The 16,090-nt window shown below is 45.4% G+C and overlaps 1 protein-coding gene across 11 annotated transcripts in view; it reads right to left on the bottom strand.

Moving 5' to 3' along the window:
* The window catches only part of CACNA1B (calcium voltage-gated channel subunit alpha1 B), a 310,731-nt gene that overhangs the window by 29,851 nt on the left and 264,790 nt on the right, over window positions 1-16,090 (bottom strand). For 10 of the 11 annotated variants that reach the window (XM_069771710.1, XM_069771699.1, XM_069771702.1 and 7 more), the window contains 4 exons: window positions 13,037-13,102; window positions 12,269-12,360; window positions 10,251-10,401; window positions 6,693-6,820 (listed from right to left, as the gene is read on the bottom strand). In XM_069771710.1, the coding sequence (XP_069627811.1) occupies window positions 6,693-6,820; window positions 10,251-10,401; window positions 12,269-12,360; window positions 13,037-13,102 (437 nt within the window). Of the gene's footprint in view, window positions 1-1,847; window positions 1,945-6,692; window positions 6,821-10,250; window positions 10,402-12,268; window positions 12,361-13,036; window positions 13,103-16,090 lie in introns of all 11 variants that reach the window. The other variant, XM_069771700.1, reaches the window with a different exon arrangement.

The following is a 16,090-nucleotide window of genomic DNA, read 5'->3' as shown; positions in this document are numbered from 1 at the left end:
CTGTGGGCTACAAGAGAAGCAAAAAGCCAATCCTGGTGTGTTCGCTCAGGGGACAGACTGGGACTGCTCTGATGCCAAGCCAAGGGTGCAACTTTGCAAAACCTCAGCCAGGCTGAATTTCTGCTCCAGCCTAAATTCAGGTTTGACGAAACCAGAGCCCAGCACTCAATTTGCAGGAAGGTGGTGGAAAGGGGACCTGTTTCTCCCTTACATTTGGGGGGGGCCCCTCTTTCATCAAGACAACGTTAACTGGTTGTCTCCACCACCACAGGCAGGTGGATGTCCTGCATGTTAGAGGGAACTGGGAATTGCAGAGATTTGGGAAAAGGCCCTTAGACCAGCTGATGGCATCTACCTTCAGCGCACATTGTTGGTAAATAAAATCCTGGCCTGAAAAGCAAGGGATGCAGAAACAGCAAGGAGTTCTCCTGCTTTGCCTTTTTCTGACTATTGAAACTGGGAGCATGACTGTGACAATCTCATTTTGTTTTCCCAGCAAGCTGCCTGCTTATTATATTGTGCAAATCTGTGCTGCCTGTCAACTGAGGAGACCTAAGTATATTGCAGCATGTTATTAATTAATGCTTAACCCCTGGAAAAGCAGGACAGTATTATCATCTCCTTTATACCAGGAGGGAAACCAAGACCTAAGCACCCATTTGAAACCTCTTTCTCAAGCAGGACAGCTACAGAAGCAGGCACTCACACACCAGCATGCTCCCCTGACATGGATCTCAATTCCTATGCAAAGCATTGATGCAGGAGGGGGTGGAAGAGAGAACTTACCCAGCCAAAAAGATCTATTCCTGTCTTTTGTAACTAATGCAGTTAAAATACCACCCAGGTTTTATAGCCCAGAGCTAATTTAAAAGCTGCTGAGACACAAATTGTAATTACAGCCAATGGCCTCTCTCTTCTGCCCCTGCTCCCTGGCTGGAGGTGCAGGGTCTCATGTCTTCTCTGCAATGCTTGTTAACTCTCAATCCCCAATCAGGTGTGGAAAACACCTGGGCTGGAGTGAAAGAGAAGAGTAAGCTCCATGCTGGCTGCTTCCACTTCTCTCTCCTTCATCTTCTGCTCTCCACGCACTGACTGCAAGAAAATCACTGCCTGTAACTGGGACCCCACTGAAGTCCAGTGTCATCCTGTGCTGATTTCTTGGCAAGATCTGTCCTTAATTACCCACCTCAGCTCCCAAGCACAGTATACTTTTCCTGTGCCATGAGGCAGGAGGTTTCACTGGATGTCCATCATAGCTTATGATCTCAGAGATGTAATTTTGTTCCTAAGGCAATCTCTGGCTGTTGCTGTTGTGCTGTGAAAAGCTCATCCCTTCATCTCCCCCCAGCCCAGGTAACCATGCCACTCTGCTGCCCAGCTAACCAGTGCCCAGATCAAATGTCTTTTCAGCTCAGGAAAGGGAAGGGTTCAAATGCTGGTCATTCAACTGGCGTGACAATGCTATGAAGCCCAAATAAAATGGACTTGCTACTCCCTAGAAATCTTGGGATGACATTTCTCTCCAGTATGCATATATAGAGAGAAAGTGCTCAGATGCTGTGCTGCTTTTCCCCAACACTTCCCACCTAGACCCGGCAGGAGAGAAGCTGGAGGGTTCACTGTCTCATAAAGCTGCCTGTCTCCAGCCAGCTTGGGTGTGGGAGTAGACAGGGAAGAGATGCATCCAGGGAAAAGGAGGCAGTCAGTCAATCATTCCTTTTTTCAGGCAAGGAGTTAGTTTCATTACAGTTTCTTTTCTGTACTGTTTGCGTTTGCACTTGGGGGTGGGTAAAAAAGAAATAAAACCAGAACTGAAAATGCTGGAGGGAGTCTCTGAAGTTCCAAACCTTGTATGCCACCCTATGAGGGCACTTCTTTCCTAAGCCCAGGGGTGGAGCAATTACACGTAACAAATTGTACATATCCTTATAATGAATCCGGCAACTGGAAAGAAAACATCAGATGTTACAACAGCAAAAACCATGAGGAATCAGTTTTTTCCCCAGGCAAACAGGAGAAGTTGGAAGGGCAAAACACACTGAAAAGCAAGGTTAGTCTGACAGCAACTGGGCTTGCAATGAAGGAGGCACTTTAACAGAGAGAGAGAGAAAGAGAACTTCCAACGGCTCAACAAAGTCTCTATCCTTGGATTTTCTTCTGTGAAACCTTCAGTGTCATGTGCAAGGCTTTCCAACCATTGCATTTGATTACCTCTATCACTAATGTTTTAATTCCCTGTGCCTGAGCATCTGCCTACAGACAGCCTTTACCCACCACTCAGGTGTGTAGCAGCCCAACAAAACCAGAGCCTGCAGCACACAAATAGCCTATTTAATGGATTATTACTGAGATTCAAATTAGCTGGTTCAAAAGAGCTTTGGAACTTTTACCTTCCACTGTTACCACCTACGTAACCCCAGCAGGGCTGTACTTTGCTTCATGGGCAATAAGCAATTCGCTGGAAGTCCTGAAACTGCCATCTCGAGAGCTGTCTTGGCCATTGGCACTGGGAAAATCCAGCCTTTGTTACCAGTAGGTGAAATCAGATGCCTTGAGGTAGCTTTATGGTCAGTCTCATTAACTCCCAACAATATTTTCAGCTAATTTAACAGCAGGATTGGATTTCTTAATCTTTCATAAGTAACTAAATCATGTACAAAAAGAGCTGTATTGAACTTCAGAATGACCTCTAAGAAAAAATGAGATGATTTGGCTTCACTATGTTTATTTTGGTACATTATATAAAGAAGTCTGGAATATTTTGGAATATCTCCTTCAATATTACTGCTTTTTTGGATGTGAAAAAATAAGGACTATTCAAAATCTTCACAATCAACTCAAAACTATTAATTCAGAAACAGATCAAATGGAACTGTGCAAATCTTGGCTGCAGGCCTAATTGTGGTTATAAAAAGTATATTGGTTTAACTGAGTCAAGAAGTTTACCGAAATTTTAGAACAGTTTTGTAAAACAGCGTGTAGTAAATACGTATGAGCAGTTCCCTGAGGTCTCTAAGAATCCATGGAAGGCTTGAAAACCAGCAGATGTATTGCATCAGAAGGTCATGGAAGCAAATCATGACAAATCATGACAAACAGGGATTCTTTCCCAGGTTGTTTAAAACTACTTGAGTTTTGTTTATTTTCGTCAGCATCCCTTTGTCTCAAATAGCTAAGAAAAAGCTCTCCCTTGGGAGCACCTGCCTCCTCCCAACCGCTGAAGGCGCTGCCAGTCACATCTTCCTCTGCTCTTGGGAGCAACTAATGCGAATGGGATGGCAAGACCAACATTTCCAGTATCTCTAAGGGCTATGCACTGGGAAGGGTGGTATAAGAGAGATAAAGCACTCACTTTATATACCTTGAACAAATAAAACCTCATAGAAATCCAATTTTCTTTTCTTTCCCAGTTCATCCTTAAATTCAGTGTTTTCACTGCTTTCCTGACTAACTTCCAGCCCCAGACCAAACCGCTGTGTACACCCCATTTCTCTCGCGCTCTCTTTTTCTGTGAACCCAAGGCTTCTGCAACCCCTAAATCCAACAGTTTCCCCATACTTACCCCTACTGAGTGTGACACATATCTAGAACAACAGCTGCTAGCTGCATTTTTTACTTCCTTTTGAATGTTTTTCCCCAGAAAAGTTTACAGAAAGTTGGATTTTGTAACAAAAACAAAGGTGATATTGGAAATATGTATGTAAATGCATACACATTAAGCCCACATTTAAAATATTATCTATATAACAAAAGCATAACAACACTTGTACTTTTTACCCATGCAGCATCTTTCATCGAGGGGCTCAAGCTACAAAAAGTGGACAAATACTGTAATTCCCTTTTCCTTGGGACAATCAAAGAAGAGACCTTGAGAGAGTCAATCAATTAGTGACAGATGGAAGTAGGAACCAGCTCACCTGCATCTAAGTATAAGATAACACTGTCTGGGAGTCTTCTTTCTTGAAAATTATGCTGTGGTGATTATTCATCATTCCCCTATGTTTGTCTATACTGGGAGCTGAAATGCTAAAAGGAGATGGCTCACATGGAAAACAAAAATTGGATCCACTTTTTCTTTCAGTGAGTTTGACCAGCTAGTGGAAAAAACAGCTAAATAAAAAATGGGTCCTCTAAAGCTCTGTGTCTTCAGATTGAAATGGGGTGTACTGCTGGGAGCAGTACCTTAAAAGGCAGGTTATTAAGCTCAGTCCATGGATAGCTATTGTGAAATGCCATGTCCAGAGCTTCACAAAAGTTCAGCCCAAATAATCACAAGATCTGTTCTGGCCTTAAACTGTGAATGGATTTCAGACTACTTTTAAATTCCGGAAATGTTAGTCCCACTTACAAAAACATAAGTGATTTCAGTGGAACTATTCACACACGGAAAATCCAGAACATGCACATGTTTTAGGATCAAGGCTCGAGCATCATGTCCTGGCTGTCCTTTGATTTGCAGTTCTGCCCCTGGTCACTCTGCCAACATCAATAGCTTCACACCAGAGCAAAACAGGAACAAGGTTAGAGAAAAACAGAATTAGGATCTTAATATATGACATATTCTGTATTAACAGCTCTAGAAGCGAAAAGGTTTGGCCCCTAAGTGACTCTCAAAATGTAACGTCTGCTCTCAGAATTAATAGAGCGAGCAAATCTTTCTGTAAACTTACTGCTTGTGCTTCTTATGGGTGGAAAGTTCCTGAACACATAAATGTTAAAAAACCACACTGATACTAATTTTTTCCCTTGCAGGTGTGTTACTCCTCCCACAGATGCTAATCAGAGCCAAGACTATTTTTCAAGGAGAGAACGGGCACTCCCAAGTTTTCAGGCTCATTGAGATTTTCTAGTGGTAAGAGATAGGACTGGATTTGAAAAAAGAAAAAAAGCTATTTACTGCCTGCCAAATACCCACAAAGGACTTATCTCTGTTACAGAGCACCTTGTAATGAAAATCTGCTTGGAGATTGCAGGCTGCTAGTATGTGTGCAGGATATATGCAGGCTTGTAGTAAGGATGGCTTTGAGCTAGTTAAAATCACACACAGTTCAGAGAAATGCAGTCATTTTGGAATAGGTTTACATTTAAAGTTAACCTAAATCAATTTAACTGAGATTTTAAAGCAGCTTAATTGCATCCTAGCAGGGAGTTTGAGATGCTGATTATACAAACACTTTCTGCATCTGTCTCTACTGAAGGGAAACAAAAAAGAGTGGAAAGACTGGAGGAGCTGGAGGCAGCTTCATTACAAATACAGAGGAGATTCATTGCAGAGTAACTCATGGAAGGAAAATGGATACAAAATCAGTAGGGCTTAAATAAAAAAAAGTCTCCCAACAGGCAAATTCCCAAGCTGCAGAACATCAAGGAAATTACTGTGACCTGTATCTTAGAGCATCTAGAAATGAAAACACAGTCACCAGGACTGTTGTGCAGTAGCTTCCTGTAGGCAATGGAGAAAAGCAATAGAGTCAGTCTTGCTCTAGAAGTGATCACTGGTCAGAGCCATTCCCTCATTTTAAAAAAATTCCTTAAAACGCTTCAGCAGTGGCTCTTGGGTCTGCCACAGCACAGTGCCACTTCTCCGCTGCCATGGTACCTAAGCCCAGGTGTGCAGCTTTCCCTGCAAGTGTCTTTGAATAAGAAAAACACAGAGATAAAACCATAAAACCAAACACCTCACCGTCTGGCTGTGAGAAAACCATTTCCTCCTTTAACACACTCATATATCAGGAACATTTTATCAGAGACTCACTGAGAACTGAAATGCTTCCAAAGTTAGGCTTATTGCATTTTCTTCTTATTATTTTGCACGTCTTATGTTTCAGCTGCAAGTCCAAAAGCTAAAATATTATTTAGAAGAACAAAATTCCCTTCTACAATTTGATGTCATTAGAAGGAGGCTTCCAAGATCAAAACATGGGGTTTGATGAGAAGTGTCTGTTTAAAAATCACGTTTTCAGCAAACCACTGTTACATTGAGAAACATCATGTCACTTCCTACTGCCTCACAGGTGGGTGAAAGCAAGTGATGAAGTCTGAGCCTGTAGCACTTGACTCAGATGCAAAGCAATGGAGTACATCATCTCCTTTTAAGGGAGAGAGAGCACCTTGAAAACTTGAAATTTTTTTGTGTGTGTCTTCAGGTCTCTGCACAGGATTTGTGAAACCATTAAGGTGGTTCTCAACTAGGAGACAAATGCTGCACAAATAAGGTATAACAAAGCCTAGCCTCCCAAGTTTCCTAAAGTACTGCCAGTAGCAAGAGATTCAGCGTGTTTTTTTATCTCCAAAGTGGATGCCGAAACCAAAGGCAATCGAAGGTCTTTTGGAAAAGCTAAACAGCTTTTCTACTTGGCCATTTAGCCAAGATCATTTGAATTTACCCTATTAATTTTTGCCCCAGGATGGGAGAGGGAGGAGGGTGTGTTTTGCTTTCTTGATTTGTTGGTTTATATCTATCTTGTGTCTATTTGAAGGAAATGCCCTTGTAATGACATCAGGTTTGTTCATCTCCAGTGCACAGTGAATTGAAGTTTGAGCATTTACCACCAATGTTACCTCAAGCTTTGGAGTCGTTTTCCTTCTGGAGCCGTACTCCCATTAAAACAGGCTGTATGTGTGTACAGGTATGGTATTTCTACACAGTGTATATCCTTTTTCTCCACATATAATTGTAACAGCGTACATACCAGGCAGCTGGGTCATATTCAGCCCAGACACGAACAAACTCATCCAAATGATGGGGCCCAAGGATGGAGGAGTCTCTTGTCAGGTATTCAAAATTGTCCATAATCACAGCCACAAACAGGTTTAACATCTGCAGAGAGGAAGCAATAATGCAGTTAGAGAGAAAAGACAGAAAGAGAAAGAAGAAAAAGAAAGAGAAAGAAGAGAGAAAAAGAAGAAAAAGAAAGAGAGCTGGAAGGGGAGCAGGTATGATTCCCTTAGCAGGCTGTGTGGTTTCTACAAGAAGCAGCCACACCCTAGAGAATAAACTCTACAAACTTAGCCCTGGGTCCCTGGGGACCCTGCTGCCACCTCCTCCTTCCCTGCATGCCGCAAGCCACTTCCAGCTCTGCATTATGCGGCAGGTTTGCCACAGCTTTTGACCGCAGACAGTTTGGCCACATCCCCATCCCTGGTGATGCCCTACAGCATGACCCATCCCAGAGCCCGACTGGCTCTTGCCCCTTCTTCACCCCATGCCAGCACACACCAGCCCACGAGCGCAGCGCCTGCTTCACCAAGCGGGTGATGTGAACTTTTCCAGCACTTTCATATCAAGGCACATCGAGACAAGAACAGCTAGAAGAAAAACCATTCTTCAGCCTGAATGTCCTATTTTAGGTTAACAACAATTCAAACCTTCAAAGATCCCCAGAAAGACGAGGGGCAGGACACACAAAAGGCTCCTGTCCCTAACGGCCATTAACACAGAGCACGGCAAACGCTTCTGGCATATAAAGATTCTCCTCTTATTAAAGCCAATGGGAGAGTCACGAGGATTTCAATGGAAAAAGATCAAGCTGCAGCCAGCAGAATGGAAGAGCAGGAGGGCAGGTGGGAATGGATGCTCCTGTGCCAGATAAAGACCTGACTGGCACAAGGCTCCTTTCTACCTTCGTTGTGTCTTCTGTAGGGAGGCTGGGAGGCTGAGCTGCTGCTGTGCGTGCTGCTCCTCTGCACCACGCTGAGCAAGGAAGACTGCAGCGAAGCAGCCTGTGAGCTCTCATGTGGGGATGAGCAGAATTAAACTGAATATGAATGTCCTCAGCTAGTCTGCTGGTCGTTAAAAGAAAATCAGGCAGTGGAGTTTGGGGTTTGTGCAGTTTTAAAGAATTCCTATTCCTGTGTGATCTGGAGGGAGGAGGGGGTCTTGGCTCTTGCTGGAACACATGATCCATGAGTACAGACAAGCACAGTCCACAAGGAATCACCATATCGCCACCAAATGCTAATCAGGGACTTCTCAGACCTTTAGTCCATCTATTTTTTGGAACCCACCCCAACAGAAAGCCGGAAGCAGAACCCAGCCCCCAATGTATCAGTGTCTTACACTGGGGCACTGAGGTGTCTTACACCCCCCAAAGGTCTTCTTCAGGCCAAGCCGTAGAGCGCAGAGCTGAGCACATGCTAGCCCTGCTAATGCCTCAGCTACAAACAAGGCTTCTGCCTCTCCAGCAACATGTGTGAATTCACTCCTGTGGCTGAGAGTTAGGGCTTGTCAACTTGAACAAGCAGCAGCGCTACATCAAACAACTCTGCTGGGTTTGGGGAATCAAGCCAGTACTTTGTGCCACCCCGGTTCCTAGATGCTCGCAGGGTCTCTGTACAACACAGCCTAGACAAGCCCTAGGACCTCATTGCAGTGCACTATGCAGTACTGGACAGGGATGTCCAAACCGGCTGTCCATAAGCTGCTCAAAGGCTGCGAGCACTATACCCGTATCAGCAGAGCTCACTCACGTGCTGCAGGTAGCCCACATGTAACACAGTACCCCCAGAGCATCAAGAGACAGCAAAACTTTTGAAAGTTTGCCCCTTGATCCCAAGTCCTTTTCCCTTGCTCCCAGCTCCAGCCATGGCTCGGTAGTTTTCCTTTGCTTGTGTACAGCTGTTTCTAAAGTTCTGTATATTTTTAAATTTCAATTTATATTTTTCAACAGTGTAAATTACAGGAGGAAAATTATGGCAAGCTGGACATTCACAAAGAGCCAGAAACAACGTTTAAAAACAAATACATTATCTAATTCCAGCCTCAGTCCATGGTGTAACAACATAGAACAAACCATAAAAACATGCCCTCCTGGCAAGGCTGTGGCTCTGTAATGCTTTAATTGCTTGCGGGGAACCACATGTTTCATTGCAATGAAGTGCTGAACACATTTTAAGAAATGAGTTACAGTCCCGTCCCGTAGCAGTTCAGCTGCTTGGCTTTCCGCTGCCTGTTTTTGGAGCCTGCCCTCCCTGCCTTTGCTCTTTGCGAGGGCTCTCCCCTCTCCCTGCCAGCAAGCCCAGGGTGCGGTTTCACGGGGTTTTCCAGGAGCGCTGACTCAGGGACAAAGCTCACGCAAAACTGTATTTTGCACAGATGTGTTCCAGCCTCCAATTCTGCTACTACATTTTGAGTGGGACGGCTGATGTGAGCCAGGAAGGGTGAGTGTCGGGGGGTGCTGTTTTTTTTTTTTTAAAGAAAAAGCTTTAGGAACAATAATGCACTTGAAAATAACAATGAGAATGTCTGAGGTTGGGTTAGGGATTTGTACAAGAGAAAAAATTTGCTTTAAAATACAGAGTGCTGAAGGAATCAGTAAATGGAGCATTAACTTTGTATAAGCTTTCAGGGCTCCATGGTTTTTTTAATGCAGAAGAAATAAACCACAGGATGTCAAAGGGGCAACAGCAGTCAGACAAAGGATCTCAGTAGGGGCCAATGAAGTTGGTCTATCTATACCCAGCATCAAACTGCCACGTGTACCTCTTTTTCCTGGTTAAAGGTTTCTGATGATAGCAGGGATTAGCTGCACAAAGCATCAAATCCTATATTTTAAAGCAAACCCATGGAACTGAACGTAGGCTTGATACGTTGCTTTTTGGTACATTTCAGAGCCGTGACTTTTATCTCTTCCTGCTTGAAGTTTAATTGGGTCCCTGTCCCTGGTTTTCCATTCCTCTGTCCCAGTGGTACAGGAAAGTGAACCAAACCTATTAAAGCTTAGACCCAGCCTCGTATGATGGCCACAGGCATGAATCAAGTATAACAGCTCTGTGTACTTTCATGTCTAAAGCTTTCCTGGCACCATTGCAGAAGAAAATATCATTGCATTTATTTGACAAACAAAACAAAACACAAGGCATCAAATAAGTGTGATGCTCCCAACTGCCTGCTGCAAGCACTTCTGAACCAATGTTATCCTGGCCATTCTTACTCTGCCCTCCCCAATCCCCTTCTTCAAAGTACCGTGTTACAAATCAGGACAAAACAGATTAATTCTTAATTCCAAATATTAGACCCCCCTATGAGAAAAAGATAAAACCCTTCCTTTTAAACTCATGACTAAATGGTCTCTTTGGGGATTAAAGGGGTTTTATCACCAGGGTGATAAATGGGTTTTAGTGAAGTTGTCTTGTAATGTTGTATAAATCATAATTAGGGAGAAGGAGGAAGCAAGGGGGTGGGGAGGGAAGGACTTGGGGGGGGAACCACACCAACACCTCCACTTTGGGAGAGATTGGGACCGACTTACCAGGAAGGAGCACAGGAAGATGAATGACACGAAGTAGAAGTAGGCAAAATCGCTGCCACATTCATTTTTGGTGAGGCCGGAGAGCGGGTCGCAGGCTCTGTTACTCAGGCACGACAGCATGATCTCGTGCCAGGCTTCCCCTGTGGCACTCCTGCAGACAGAGAGGGCAGAGGTGAGCTTATCCAACCCCCTCCCCATTACAGACCCAGGGGGGCATCCACCTTGCAGTATTACTGTGCCCAATTAACTAAATTAATTAGGTGGAAGTTTGTGTCCAGGTGGAGAGACTTACATTAGGAATTTGAACTACCAGCCTGCTGACACGAAAAAGAAAGGAGAAACAACTTTTCCCTCTGTTACAGGGGAGTAAAAGAAACTGAACAGGCTCAGGTAGCCTAAGTGTTATTGGTTTTACGGAGAATAAAACCGGATTGATTTAAACATGTCCAGTGCAAATGTAAGTAAACAGAGTTTAGATTGTTCCTTTTTGAAGCTAGTCCTAGTGCTGGCTGTAAACCCAATGGAGATGATGGGAAATGAAACCAGGCTTCTCCACTTGAATCTCTTATTTCCTTTATCAGGCAGCTACAGAAATACCAGGATGGTCTGGTTGGTCATAATGACTTGGGTCCCTTTTTCATGAAAGTCTCCTGGGTTTTCTTCATCATTTCCCTCCTCCCCCTCTAACTTCTACTATATGGAGAAAAATAGCCAAAAGGAAAAACTTTGGAGTCCCAGAGGGTCTGTCCTCAAAATAAACCACCCCCTGCAACATGCACACCTGGATCGGAAGCCGGGAGATCCCCATGTTCGCTTCCTCTGACTTCCTACATAACCTCAGATTTTCCCTCTATAATTTCTGCACCACACTCAGAGGTGCTTTGAGGGACATCCCTCCACAGTACCACAAACAGCCCGTCTTGTTGCAGTGTTGTTCACAGCCATGCTAATTTGTACACAGAGCCAGCTCACAAGCCTTCCTCCTGGTCTTTGAGAAAACTTGATGCTCAATGTGAACTGAAATAGCTTCCAGGCTACTCTGAATTATACAGCAGATTCCCCCACTGGTTGCATCGAATTCTGAAGCCCCATTCCCTTGCGCAGAAACCTACTCTCCCATCGCGGTCCTGCTGCCTCTGCCCCTTCTGTCCCACTGCAGCTGCTGCATGGGTCTGGAAAGGGACCAAGAGGTCTGGACATGAGACCGAATAATTATCCAGTTTTATTAAAATTCAGAATTTTGAGTCAAGTGATTATTCTGAGCTAGAGAGGGCTAATTTCATTTCCGTCTGGCTTCACAGAAACTATGCAAACCAAATCCCAGGCAAGATATCCAGTTACAAGCGCCACATAATCTGCCGAGTCTCGGCACGGCTGGCAGCTGCTTGTGGGGCCAGAGCAGTTATTAACCACTGTGTCTCCACACAACACGGCGCACATCCGGATAAGTGAAATCTTCCCCAAGCTGCCCTGATTTGGAGCAGGGCCTGCACTTCATTTCTGCCGGGTCTGAAAATGAAAATCTGTCATTTCATTGATTTTTTTTTTTCATTGGAAAAAGCTTAGTTTCCGGGCAGAATGAACCCAGATGGAAACACTTTCACTCTGAAGCAGAGGTGGCATTGATGTATGAAGTGTTAACTTGTTGGTAATGCAAAAATGACCAATGAAAGGAATTCCCACTTTAAAAAAAAAAAAAGTAAGCTTCGTGACAGGAAGCACATCAATCAGTTAAACCAGGCGGGTTCTGTCTCATGTTAAGCTTCTGCCTGAGTTGAAGTGGAGTGTCACAGCACTGGGTGTCACTTTGTGGAGATGCTGGTGTGTTGAATCAGATCTGTCATACTGGGACATGTGCCAGGCCAACCTTTAATGCCGAGAAGGAGGAAGCAGGAATGGATGCTTTACTCCAAATACCTTGCTTAGAGATGCCTAAGTCTCAGCAGCTAAACTAGCATATACAAAACCAAAGGCTTATTTATTTTTCATGTGTGAGTTGTATGGTATTTTATACTCACCTGAACAGAAGCATCAGGGCTTGGAGGAAGGTACGGAAGTTATTGTGTCGATTAATGGAGGTTTCATCATCTAGCGCAATGTTTCCGAATACCTGCCACAGAAAACAGAAGCGATTCAGGCCAAACACATCCTCATGTGGACGTTATCAATAAAGGCAGATCAAGTGGAGCTGGAAGAAGAGGCAGGAAAATAATCTGTCCTGGTTTAAGGAATCTCAAAAGCTAGACTAATTTCTATGCTGAACGGGGAGATAAAAATGTGTTGTGGAGATCAAATGGGGAAAAAAAACAAGGTTAATGTGCTTCGTCTTCACACAGACCCAACACCCAAGTTCATCTCCGTCCCAGGCCAAGAAAACTTTCTCATTTGTTTTCAGAAAGGTGCAGCGCCTGAGCTGCTCCCTGCTCTCAGCCTCTTGACATGCCCGTACCCAGAGGAAGGGACATGCCCTGCCCGCGGGAGACGCGGCTGCCCACCACCGCCTCCAGAGATGCTGTGCTGCAGGCTGGTCACCCGCAGCTGGTTTGCCTGCCCACTCTCTCACTTTGTACACCCAGGGCCACATTCAACACAAGACCTGGCAATAAGGGTAGAACAAGCGGCCTTTTTTTTGCACTTCTAATTTACCTGACACCAGACAAGAAGAGCCTTTCGCCTCATCCTAGTCAGTTGTTGGTCCTGCTGCGGAGGCAATAACCCATTTGCACCCTGAACCAGCAGGACAAAAGCAAACTACGTAGGGTCAGTATTAAAGCTAAAATTTTTACCTGCATGCCAATAATGGCATAGATGAAGAAGAGCATTGCAATGAGGAGGCACACATAAGGCAAGGCCTGTGGAAAAGGAGAAGGTGGTATTAATGACAGCAAATGCGTATGTCAGCCAGTAGCATTTAATTCCTGGGCAACACTGTATTTTGTGGCATTTGTCCTTCAGATGAAGGAACTGGGAAGAGAATATGAACAATTCTGGCAGCCCTTAGAAGACAAAGCCCTGGAGCCAGATATTCATTGATCACAAAAGATTCTGGGCTTCCAAGGGCTCTCTATACATCCTTGCAAGCAGATAAGCAGTAAGCAGGGGAAACACAATAAGAAGCTCTGCAGCAAACACTGGAGCTACTGGCAGGCACTGGCACTTTCTATGCATAATTGTACGAGCATTAATTTTTAATGACCTTGCTGTAAACTTAGTACGAGAAAAAAATATACATCCAAGAAACAAATTCCTGCTCTGAAACAAGCACAGACTGCAATTCCAGGAGGAGAAAAGGATTCTGAGTTTTAGCAAGAAATCAGTGAAGGCTACAATGTAATTATGTCACCCAAGCTGAAAGTAATAGCTACTTTCCACTCAAGCTAAACAAAGAGGTAATTAACGCCTCTTAATTAGTAATAGCTGAAAAAATGAGAAGTCTTGCCCTAAAACTAGACCATGTGATGCTCAGGGCAGGAGAGGGGTTATGCAGCCCATGGGGAGCCCAATAGGAAACATGGGGCAAAGGGCTGATACGGTTTCTGCTGGATACCTTTGCACAAGGGACAAGGACTGAGAGCTCAGTGCTGGGGGGAAAGAGAGACAAGCAGTTCCCCATGCAGCCCAGGAACAGTCCTGGCTTTGCTTCAGGGGCAGCACTCTGCACACACACTTTGGAAAAGGTTGGGTTTATACTGAAAAGGGCCTTGGCTGAGCCCCTCGCCCAAGATCCAGCCAAGACTACACAGTCCAAGGACAGTCTCCTGAGTGGGAACATCTTACACATGCAGACCCCACGTCTCAGCCTCTGGTAGAGGCTCTCCTGGCTGCAGGATTCCTCATGAGTTACAAGGTGAGATCAGCAGCCACACCACCTCCATCCACCCTCAAGGAAAACACGACCTAACAAATCTAAGGCACTGCAACCCCCCAGATGGCAGTCCCTTTCCATTAGCTGCTTGACAGCTGGGTGAAAGCATAACACAGAAGTTGAATGCGAGAGCACCAGCTGCCTGTCTGGTGTCTCCCAAAGGGACATACAGTGTAATACAACACTCACTCCAACCCCTGGCTGCGGGGTAACAGCACAGGTGCCTGCAGTTCTTCTCCAGGTTGCTTGTAGAAAGAAGCAATTGCTATGTTCCCAGCTTCACCCTCCAAAAAGGTTTTGCCTCTATACCCTAAAAGGTCGAATACAAACTTCCCTCCCAACCAGCTCTGGTGCAGAGCAATAGCTGCATTCAAGCTCTGCTGACACCAGTTCTGAATCCCAGTTCTCTTGCAGCCAGCATGGGGCTGGCCAGCACTCCCAGGCCGGTGTGGGCAGAGCCACCCGGCATCTCTCTCCACTGCAGGACAGAAATGTCTTTCTTCTCTTAAAAAGTCTTCTATTTTTGGAGAGAGCATACTCCTCCACACAGTTTTATCACCTAAAATAACCTCTCTGCATCATTTTGACTCAGACACCATGTTGTATTTGAAAGCGCAGCTAAAGCAAAAGAAACCGGTTGCTCTGCATCCCACCGCACTCTGCGTCATTTAATACCAGTTGCCACCATAACACCTTCCAGAAAGCACCATGCAAAATACCCTGACATTGCACCTACCTGCAGGCAAGCTCCCCTGAACTTGTGACAGCACCCAGGACATAAGCTATCACCCACAGACCTCAGAGCTCAGCCCAGAAGAAGGTGAGACACTGTGCAAAGCCAGAGGTATGGTCCCTAGGCTCGCCAAGCCACCCACCACATGCACAGGCAGTGCTCAGGAGCGTGGCACCCTGCCAGCAAGCAGGTGATGAAGTTTGCTGGCTGCGGCCGTGAGCTAGTGAACAGATCTGTCTTCTGCCGCTCCCTGACCTCCTTGTGCTTTGCTTTCCCACATCACCTCTCTACTTATACTTCTCTGAAAGTCCTGTGAGATCCCCAGAGCCAGGGAGGTCAAGTGCTTTCTGGGAGAGGGCCCACGTCTGAATGGACTGGGGGTCTGCACCCTGCCAGCTGCACAGTCAATAAATACTGGTGCATTAGAGCTCAGTGTCAGTGCTACAAATCCTGATTTAAGATTAGATGATCTCCTCTCTGCACTGCAGGATATGAACATGCCCCATAACCAGGGTTAAAACACAACAACCTGTTGAAATGGGCTGCAAACCAGCTGAGAGCTGTTAAAAATAACCAGCTTTGGGGTATGTGGGCTCCTATTTAGATCTGGAAAACAGCTAACTTGAAGCTAAGCACAAGTTGAGAATGAAGCTGCTGTAAGGCAGTTGAGGGTCACTTAGTTCAGAAGAGCCATATCCAGCTGCTGTGGCCAGTCACCCCTGCGCCACAATGGACCAGCTGCCACGATGTGCTGAGGCTTGCTCGGAGGGAAGGGCAGGGGTAAAGGAAACCAGGCAAGGCAACTGTCTCAACTGTCAGCCTGACCTCGGTACCAGGGGAGATCATGGAACAGTTTGTCTTGAGAGCGCTCACATGGCATACGCAGGACAAACAGGGGATCAGGCCCAGTCAGCATGGGTTCATGAAAGGCAGGTCCTGCTTGACCAACCTGATCTCCTTCTATGACCAGGTGACCTGCCTAGTGGATGAGGGAAAGGCTGTGGATGTTGTCTACCTCGACTTCAGCAAGGCCTTTGACACTGTCTCTCATGGCATACTCCTTGAGAAGCTGGCGTCTCATGGCTTGGACAAGTGTACTCTTCGCTGGGTGAAAAACTGGCTGGCTGGATGAGCCCAGAGGGCTGTGGTGAATGGGGTGAAATCCAGTTGGTGGCGGGTCACAAGTGGTGTTCCCCAGGGCTCGGTGTTGGGCCCTGTTCTGTTTAATATCTTTATCAATGA

This window comes from Haliaeetus albicilla, chromosome 26 (genome assembly GCF_947461875.1).
Source record: "Haliaeetus albicilla chromosome 26, bHalAlb1.1, whole genome shotgun sequence".
NCBI lineage: Eukaryota > Metazoa > Chordata > Aves > Accipitriformes > Accipitridae > Haliaeetus > Haliaeetus albicilla.
Note: the sequence above shows the minus strand (reverse complement) of the source record. Positions and strands in the feature narration are given on the sequence as shown.